General features: G+C 44.6%; 1 protein-coding gene across 1 annotated transcript; it reads left to right on the top strand.

Annotated features, from left to right (window-relative positions):
- Positions 1-205: 205 nt before the first annotated feature.
- WNT8A (Wnt family member 8A) lies at positions 206-4,092 on the top strand. Its single transcript, XM_067566514.1, has 6 exons — positions 206-276; positions 369-402; positions 613-751; positions 1,786-1,911; positions 2,270-2,412; positions 3,532-4,092. The coding sequence occupies exons 1-6, from the start codon at positions 206-208 to the stop codon at positions 4,090-4,092; spliced, it is 1,074 nt and encodes a 357-aa protein (XP_067422615.1).
- Positions 4,093-9,652: the final 5,560 nt, after the last annotated feature.

The following is a 9,652-nucleotide window of genomic DNA, read 5'->3' as shown; positions in this document are numbered from 1 at the left end:
TCATTGGGCAGCAAATGAATAAGGGGTATTGGCCATTCAGAACTTCACCTTATAAATATCCGAGATTTGGATTCTTGTAACTTTCCTTATCCTGAGCATCCCCCCTTTGGGTGTGAAGAGAAGCAGAGCTGCCTTGTTCATTCCAACATCGGTGGTGTGGGGAACTTTAGATCAGCCAGAGGAATAAAACTTCACTCTGACAGCCATGAAGAGCAACACCTTTATCATCTTCACCAGCATTGGAATCTATTGTGCCATTTTCAACACATCAGCATGGTAGGGTTCCAGGCCAGCTGAATGAGGATTCTTTGGTGATGCTTCTGAGTCTGTGTTACATGACTTCACTTGTCCTTTTTTATTTGTTGCAGGTCGGTGAACAACTTTCTGATGACAGGACCAAAGGTAATTTCTACATGGACTATTATGAATTTAAATATCGATCTTTCCTGGTAAAAAAAATCAAATATTGCCTTACTAAGGAACCTCACTTACTGATCTGCATATGGGGCCCCAACTCCCTCTGTGTAATGAGGGGAAAACAGTTGGAACCAATTTACATTTGCTTTCAAGTAGTGTTCTGGGAGTTTACGACCCATTCTTTTTCTCTGCAAGGCATATCTGACCTATTCCACCAGCGTGGCTGTGGGGGCCCACAGTGGGATTGAAGAATGTAAACACCAGTTTACCTGGGAGCGCTGGAACTGCCCGGAAAGTGCCCTTCAGCTCTCGACTCACAACAGATTGCGGAGTGGTAAGTGTGCATGGACTTACCGGGAGCTCATTCCTTTGGCCCCTGCCATCTCTGTGTATGCGATACAGCCAGTTTATATTTAGGTACAGTGGATATAGGGTGGCTATAGACAACTGGAACTAGGGGTTTTGCCACATCCCCTGGCTTGAAGCAGTAATTACAAAACACCAAATAAATGGTTTCCAGCAACAGCACCCCCACTATAAAACCTGTTGAAGCATCCCTATTTATGTAGGGCCTAGACTATATAGATACAAATATTAGAATGACAGCAAAGAGGGAAGGGAGGGAGAGAGAATGAGGGAGATTGCAGACAGCCTCACACTCAGGGCTTGTCTACATGAGAAAGTCGCACTAGTTTAGCCTCAGGTGTGATTTTAAATCCAAATTAGTTCAACCCTTGCGTGCACACTTTTAAGAGCGGCTTCTTGCAGTTTTGTCTCTGTGGTTGGGAAACAGGTTTAAACTGAAAAGAAACCTCTTAAGCGGAAATTAAGAAGTGAGTCCAGAGAGGGCTGTGCATGAGTTTAGACATTGATTTCAGTTAAACAGGTGCAACTTTACTGTGTGGAAATGGCCAATCAGGAGCCTGCCACCAAATCCGAAAGTGACTGGGTCAGAGCTGCTACAGTGTAACCCTGACTGGGTACCAAGTGAAGTCAGTGAGAAGTGACCGCAGTGGGGGGCCTGTTATATAAAACCTCTGTCACCATGAAACTCTTTTTCATTAGTAGATAAACACAGGGGCTGTGGGGATACCTTGTCATGCCAGTAAAGCTGTTGAAACTGAAACAAAGCGGCAGAAGACAGAATTCACAGGCACTTTGCCTTGTTCTATGGAGGTTTTAATTCCTGCACCCATTATCTTTTGTCCTAATTGCCTTATGCAAACACCTCCCCCCAGCCCATACATACACATGCAGCCATTGCTCTGTTGGAAGCTCCAGCCTCCATGAGGGGGCCTTCTTAGCAATAAAATGGGACTGCGGGTTTCTGTTCTTGAGGGTGACAGCTTCTCTTTCTTCTCCTTCCAGCTACCAGAGAAACCTCTTTTGTTCATGCCATCAGCTCAGCTGGAGTAATGTACACGCTCACCAGAAACTGCAGCATGGGAGACTTTGACAACTGTGGCTGTGACGATTCAAGGAACGGCCGCGTAGGTGAGCAGTGATTTTGCCAGTCTAGTATGCTGGTCTGATTTTGGTTTGAGAGCATCACAATTTTCAGACCTGAAAACACGTAGGGCTACATTCAACTCTGTTCCAGCTGTGCAGCCCCATTGTAACAGAGTAGACATTGGCTCACGGGACTGTTCCTGCTTTTAACATCCATAAGAATTACAGATTGAAATGATTTCTTGGTTCTTCTCATCCAGTAACTCCCTGCCAGTGCAGGATTGCTTTCTCCAAGGTGTTTCTTATAGCTTTGGATTTGCATATTGTACTGAAATCTGCCAACGCCCTGAGCTTCTGCACATAGTTATTATTTGTGAACGATGCATCCTTACTCCTCTCCTAGGTGGCCGAGGATGGGTCTGGGGAGGTTGCAGTGATAATGTGGAATTTGGCGAGAGAATTTCCAAACTATTTGTGGATGCTTTGGAGACAGGACAAGATGCCAGAGCTTTAATGAATCTGCATAACAATGAAGCAGGGAGACTTGTAAGTAAAAACAAAAACTAAAAAAGGGTTGTCTGTATCCAAAATATCTTCATACTCAGCACATCGACAAAGCTTTAAGGGTCCCATGCTCCAACCCTGACTTGTCCCATTGACTTCAGTAAGACTTGCTTGCATGAGCATGTGCTACTCCATGTGCATAAGGAGTGAGGATTTTGGAAACAGGTCCTAAAAGCTGGACATCAGAAATTGCAATAGGATCCACTTGCACTTCAGTTCAAATGACTCATGCAAAGCAAACAGCCAGTATAGTAACATGCACCATTTCTCAAGAATCGCAAAACCTAGTTTTTGCAGTCCGCTGGCCACTAAGCACTTGTACAGGCTGTAAAATGGAGCAAACCCTGTTTTCATCTCCTGTAATGTGCAGCTCAGGGCCTTTTTTAGGAGGGGAAATGGCTGTTCGAGTACAGTAACAGGAGACAGGCAATTTAGGTTCTAATCTTGGTTCTGGCAGTGAGTCACTGGGCAAGTCACTTCATCTTCCTGTGTCTCAGTCTCCTTAGCTGTAAAATGAGGAGAACAACACGTAGCATAGCTATTTCACAGGATATAGCAAAGCCTAATAATCGTACATAGATACCACAGTGATGACAGCCTATAATTACCATAGAGAGGGATTGGTAGAGGATATTGGTGAAGTGCTAGGATTAAAGGTGATGCAGAAATGCTTAGTATTATCATTCTGTAGCTAAGATTATTTCCTATATTCTGAGCGAATGGTGCTGGTTTCCCAGCTCTGCACCCGTATTTATCCACAGACTTGGGACATCACAGGTAATAGCATTACCTTGCCAATGTGCTTCACAGCTGGCCTGGAGAGACCCCATCTGTGGGTTGCCGGGGAAGGTAGCTCATGCCCATTGAACGTTTGCATCTCTGCCAGCTGCCAGTTAGTGATGGGAACGTATGTCCACCAGGGACTGGACTGAGAGCACCAGTTCGTTTCACATTGGCCACTGCACAGCAGTGACTTTCAGCCACAACCAGTGTGAGCTGGATTAGGCCAAGTGACAGATGAGAGACCCCTGAGGTTTTATTGCAACAGACTTCGTGCTGTGGTGTTCTGCTGCCCCTAACTGCTCTGCCTTTTCCTCCAAGGCCGTGAAAGCAACAATGAAGAGGACGTGTAAGTGCCACGGGGTATCGGGCAGCTGCAGCATCCAGACCTGCTGGCTCCAGCTCGCTGAGTTTGGAGAAATTGGGAATTACCTGAAGATCAAATACGACCAGGCCCAGAAACTGGAGATGGACAAGAGGAGGATGAGAGCTGGGAATAGTGCTGACAGCCGTAGGGCCACGGCAGAAACCTTCAGCACTGTGCTCGCCACAGAACTCGTCTTCCTGGAAGACTCTCCTGATTACTGCGTCAGGAACGCCAGCCTGGGCCTCCACGGCACTGAGGGGCGGGAATGCCTGCAGAGCGGCAAGAACTTGTCTCAGTGGGAGAGGAGGAGCTGCAGGAGGCTCTGCGCTGAGTGCGGCCTGAAAGTGGAGGAGAAGAGGACTGAAATTGTCACCAGCTGCAACTGCAAGTTCCACTGGTGCTGCATGGTGAAATGCCAGCAGTGCAAGCAGGTCGTTACCAAGCATTACTGCTCCAGAAGAGACGGCTCGTCTCCCAACAACACCAGGCGGCGGAACAGGGGACACAAGAGATAAACGAGCAATCCTCTGCTCTTAACAAGGGGACTCGTGACAAAGAGAGGCCTTTCCAATAACACCAGCTGATCACCAAATTTGAGGTTGAGAAGGAATTTCCCCATGGATCCTGAAGGATGGGGGGGGTGGGGAGACTCATCATCCTCTAGGGCATTAAATGGGGATTGTCCGTTGGGGTCAGGGGGGTGTATTCCACATGACTGATGCTGTGTGGTTATGCAGAGCAGGGTGTGGGCCCTGTTGGACCTGGCGCCTTCCCTGCTTACTTTCCTGGTTTTTTATATTTCCTTGTAACTTACTTCTTTCTCATAGTCACTTTATTTATATATCTGGTTGAAGAAGTAGTTTCAAAAGTTTGTGGTGATATCAGATGATCAAGTCTGTGGGCCTGATTCAGATGCCATTTACACCACTGTCAATCTGGAGCAAGCCCACTGAAGTCAGGGGAGTAACTCCAGGCATCAGTGTAACAGAGATCAGAATCTGCTGCTCCAGGCTGAAATCTGGTCTCAGTTACCCATGTGCTTCCCTGTTGACTGATGCACAACCCTAACTAAGAGCAGAGGCTGAACGGGTGTGGTTGATGCATGTGTTGCTTGTAAATATTTTTTAATATAATACTTATGCACTTTCTGATGTGAGACGGGTCTTCAGAACATCACGGATTATATGGGGACAATTACAACTTTTTCACCTTCAGTGCTTTCCTAGATTTACAGACAATATTTACAGATTTCATGCAATATACATATAAAAAAACCAGACAGTTTTATGTATCTGTATCGGATGAAATGACACAATTTATAGTGCACCTGCTGAAAAATAAAATGTCAGCAGAGAAGAATTTGGCCTTCTCTTTGCATAATATTGATTAAGCAAGTTATTGCTTCGACACAAGCTGTTTGCTGTATATATTCTGATGGTATCCAAAAGGTTATGATTTTGGCTATATTTTGCAATAAACATTGTAATTAAATCGATGGCTTTTTCCTCCTGGACTCATAAAAGTACAGCATGAATATATTTCTAAAAGAGCCTGCCTCTTTTTCCAGCAAGTTTTAATTGCTAATCCAAAGCCTAGTGAAGCCAGTGGGAGGCTTTTCCCACTTACTTCAGTATATGTGACTCAGGCCCTAAATCTCTACAGGGATTTTTTTTTTTTATAGTACCTATCACTGTAGTAGCTAACTCTTCCTGAGTACTAAGCACGCAGGCACTGGCTTGCTAAAGTAAATTTTTAAACTCCATGTCTCTTTAATTTGTCTATGGCCTAACGTTCTTCAAACAATGCAAGCTCTGTTGTGCTTTGATGTGGTAAGTATCAGCACTTGTTGCAAAATTCTTTATTCTAAGGAACAAGATGAGCCCTTTGAACTAGAGGGCATGAGAGAAAACTTGGGGGCAGTTGTGAATGTGTCTGCTAAGGTTCCCTGCTGATGTTCTTATAAACAACCTGGGAGAACCTGCCTGCCTGGGAGAACAGGAGGAGACACTTGCTACAGATGCTTCTTTCTTAAATGTGTATTCTGCCCTCCTCATCTGTGACACAGCACTTCTAATTTTGTCAGGGCTAAACTTCATGGGCCAGATTCATCCTTCCACTGAGTCAACAGGCTTATGCCAGAGAAGCCTGAGCCCCTTTTTCCTGGAGTTGGTTAATCTGACACTAGTTTTGTCCACATCAGAGGTTGGCATACAAGGTTTAATCAGGAAGCAAAATATTTTAAATGTACTTATTTACCTGCTTTCAAATTGGCCCGTTCCCTTGATATAAAATGAAAATGGCGAAGTTAATAAAAACACATTAATCAAGTGATCAACCAGTCCCTAGCTCCTTGCTCCTGGGGAAGGTGTGACACAGAGGGACATTAAAATAAATATAGAGATATAAACTTTAAAGATCAGGACTGTACTTTTTCACTGCACTGTGATAAGGTTTTTTAACAACGGGCCAGAGCTGTCTGATGACCTACCCGGCAGCTGAGAAGGAAGTCTGCCATGTGCCAGAGCCGTATTATCCATTCAGCACAATAGGCACAGTGCCTAGGGCCTACGAAACTTTCAGGGCCTACGAAAAAAATTTCTATATTCAATTTTTTATTTTTATTTAAAAAACTATTTATTAATAGCTTACAATCATGTTAGTTATTTCGGTCGGGGGGCCTACGAAGGCAAGTGTGCCTAGGGCCTACGAAGGTCTTAAAACGGCTCTGCCATGTGCACCCAGTTGTGAGACTGAGATCAAAAGTTCTAAGAGCAGCTCGGGGAAGGTTTTCCACCAGAAACCACACAAAAGGGCTTTGTTTTTGCCAGGGAGGTGGGGGTGAATTTGAGGGTGTGTATGTGTGAGGATTGTTTTATGCAGAACACAGGCCAGCTATTGACTAGGGCTTGGATTTTCAAAAGTATCTAAGGGGGTTAGACTCTTCCTGGGGTTGTGAATTCCGAGAGGCTTTGGCAACTTGCTCCCTTAGGCGCCTTTGAAAATCCCAGTCTGTAAAACCTGAGCCCTTTGTATTTTATTCTCCCTAGAGCAACCCTTCAGTCTCATTTCCACACCTTCCTCCAGAATCTATAGTCCTGTTATTGGTCTAATTTGGGTCCTGATCCTGCAAACTTTTATGCAGGTGTTTAGCTTCACACCTGTAAATAGTCCCACTGACTTCAACAGGGCTGCTCACAGGCGAAAAATCAAGCACATCTGTGTCTGCAGGATTAGGACAGTGAACTGTGAGCTGCTTGAGGCCGGGATCAATTACAATTCCAGTCATTTATACTGGTCCAGTTCCAATGATTTCAATGGGGTTGAACCTGAGAACACAATATGGCCTGATCATGTTTTCCTACTTATTTGCATAGAACCATGCAAACCAATATGACTATATATAAACAATGAATAATCATGCACTGAATAATAATGCACTTGCAATATGTTCCAAGCAGAGGCATACAGATCCTTTAACTCTGGTGGAATGAAAGAGGAAGCTGTATATCATTGCAAGGTGAAAACTTTGGTGCCCTTTTTATTTGCAAAGAATATTGCTGTCTGTTTCTTAGTCATTAGGAAAGACCTTAAGGCACAAATGATAAAAACATTGAGGAGAGCGTCACCGCCAATAAAGCTAAATATTGCAGTCCTTCAGTATTCTTTTTCCATCCATCTTGTTGCTTAGATACAGTACTCAATCAATCCCTGCCAGTTTCAGTAAGAAACAATAGAAATTTAAGATCATCTCCATCCATCACTGCACTGTCAGAGCCATTACACCCCAGGGCATGATTATTCATTTTCAACAATATTCACATTTGCAAGTGTCATGTATACAAGCTGTCACAATCTAATAGTCCTTGAGGTTGCCCCTGAGACCCAGTCCAGCAGACTGATTTAATTCTTTAAAAGGTAATTTTACCTAAATTGCTGCCCAGTTCGCTACATTTTATCCAGCAAAACTTCATATAACACAAGATGCCTAAAATCTTTTTTTTTTTTTTTTTTTTTTTTTTAAAGATTAAAATAAGGCTTGCAATTTTCTGTTCTCAAAGCTTCCTTCTCAGACTGTATCCAGGGAGAAAACATTTGATGAGACCAATGGTTATGGAGTGACTACCTTTTTAAAATTTATTATTGAAGTCAACTCAAACCTAGATTTGAGACCTGATTCTCAATGCCCCGTAAGGTCATTTTATGCTGCTGGAACAAAGGTGACAAAGTGATTTTAAAGCTGCCATAAAGAGACAGCTGAGTATTGCCATGGTGTGAGGAGTCCTTATATGGACAGCTTTACCCTGCCTGCTTCCCACGCTCACCATTGGGGAGCTTTTTGGGGCCATCTAGACACAGGACAGGGGTGTTCTGAGATGGGAAGGGGAGCAACAGGAACTTGAGGAGGCAGAATTGTAGCAGGATACTCTTCACCTGACCCTCATGCCGAGGACTGATTCTTAGGAGGAAAGTGTTCTAGTCAGAATAACTTAGAGCAGCCCTGGATGTAGAGCCCTCCAAATCGGAGAGTCTTGATAAGGAATTTTTTCATATGGAATATGTTTGGCCTGGAAAAAGTCATGTATTTTATAAGTGGCTTCATGGCTGGACTTTTGATTGTCCTAAAGCAGTGAATCTATATCTCCAGCACACACACATACACTTTTGTGGGTTTACTCCCCGCTCCTAAGGTGCTGTTAGTGGCTTTTATTGTACAAAGTCTTCTTTTTTTTTGTACTTCATATATAGTGATGAACAGAAAGTTTTAAAAATTAATGGGGTAAAATTCATCTCTGGTGCAACCTCACTGACTGGAACAGAGTTGCATCAGGGAGACATTTAGCCCATTATATTTAAGTCAAACTGAACTATAGAATACTTTGAAAAATCATAATTTGTTCTGTGATAGCCCCTAGAGTCCCCAGTCAGGGCTGAGGGGCCCGTGGTGCTAGGTGCGGTACATAGTTATAATGAAAAAAAGATCTCTGCCCCAAGAGCTTGCAGTCTAAGTATACAAGGAGAAACAACGGATGAAGACAACAGTAGGGTGGCATAAACCGTTGTCTGAAAGTAGAGGCGATAAAAGTCAGTGCATATGTTGGTTTTATACAGTGAACAGGAGACACCAAGGAGCTTTCTGGGTCTCTGGAAACTGCTAGTCTAAGGTCCAAACTCTCCTCTCAGCCCAAGCTGTGGTTCTTGAATCTCTTCTCTGAGGTTCTGCTCACTGACTCACTCACTCCAGACTCAGAACTCCCATCCCTGTCAATGGGGCGTGTGTACAAACATTTCCAGTGGCACACGTACATATGTTCGTCAAGCTATGTCTGCACACACTCCACCTTTCCTATCCTTGGGACTTCCCCTGTAGTGGCGTGGGGGGCATTCTCTCAGAATGGTGCAAACAGAAACCCTAGGTATGTACTCAGGGTGGCTCATGGCACCAGAGTCCCACACCTCTGCTATCCCTCCTACCCAACACCTCTTCCTCACAGGCAAGAGCGAGTCACTAGTAAGTCACTTGTACTCTCCCAATGTTGGTGGCTCATGGCACCATTCCAATGAGTAAAAAACCCAACCTAGACCTCCCCCTGCAACTTGAGACCGTTGCTCCTTGTTCTGTCATCTGCCACCACCGAGAACAGCCTCTGCTATCCAAGCCCAGTCCTCATTTTGGTTGCCCTCCGCTGCACTCTCTCCAAATTGTCCACATCTTTTTTGTAGTGGGGGGCCAACACCTCTTCCTCATCAGGCAAGAGCGAGTCCTATCCCTACCTTGCAGGGTATCTACCACTCCCCCAGCTTAGTGAACGTCATTCTTCCTTCCCAAGTTTGTTTAGGTCACTCTCATCCCTAAGGGTATCTACCACTCCCCCCCAGGTCGTCCGCAAACTTGCTGAGGGTGCAATCTACCCCATCCTCCAGATCATTAATAAAGATGTTGAACAAAACCGGCCCCAGGACCGACCCCTGGGGAACTCCGCTTGTGACCGGTTGCCAGCTAGACATGGAGCCATTGATCACTACTCGTTGAGCCCTATGCTCTAGCCAGTTCACTATCCATTTTATAGTCCATTC

This window comes from Emydura macquarii, unplaced genomic scaffold (genome assembly GCF_026122565.2).
Source record: "Emydura macquarii macquarii isolate MOO-44397 ecotype Brisbane River unplaced genomic scaffold, CSIRO-AGI_Emac_v2 contig_2768, whole genome shotgun sequence".
Lineage (NCBI taxonomy): Eukaryota > Metazoa > Chordata > Testudines > Chelidae > Emydura > Emydura macquarii.
Note: the sequence above shows the minus strand (reverse complement) of the source record. Positions and strands in the feature narration are given on the sequence as shown.

Excerpts from the sequence above, each read along its gene's own strand:
- WNT8A (XM_067566514.1), top strand. The coding sequence starts at position 206 with ATGAAGAGCAACACCTTTATCATCTTCACCAGCATTGGAATCTATTGT. Across the intron at positions 1,912-2,269 it reads TTCAAGGAACGGCCGCGTAG|GTGGCCGAGGATGGGTCTGG; the intron begins GTGAGCAGTGAT and ends CTCCTCTCCTAG. Across the intron at positions 2,413-3,531 it reads ACAATGAAGCAGGGAGACTT|GCCGTGAAAGCAACAATGAA; the intron begins GTAAGTAAAAAC and ends TTTTCCTCCAAG.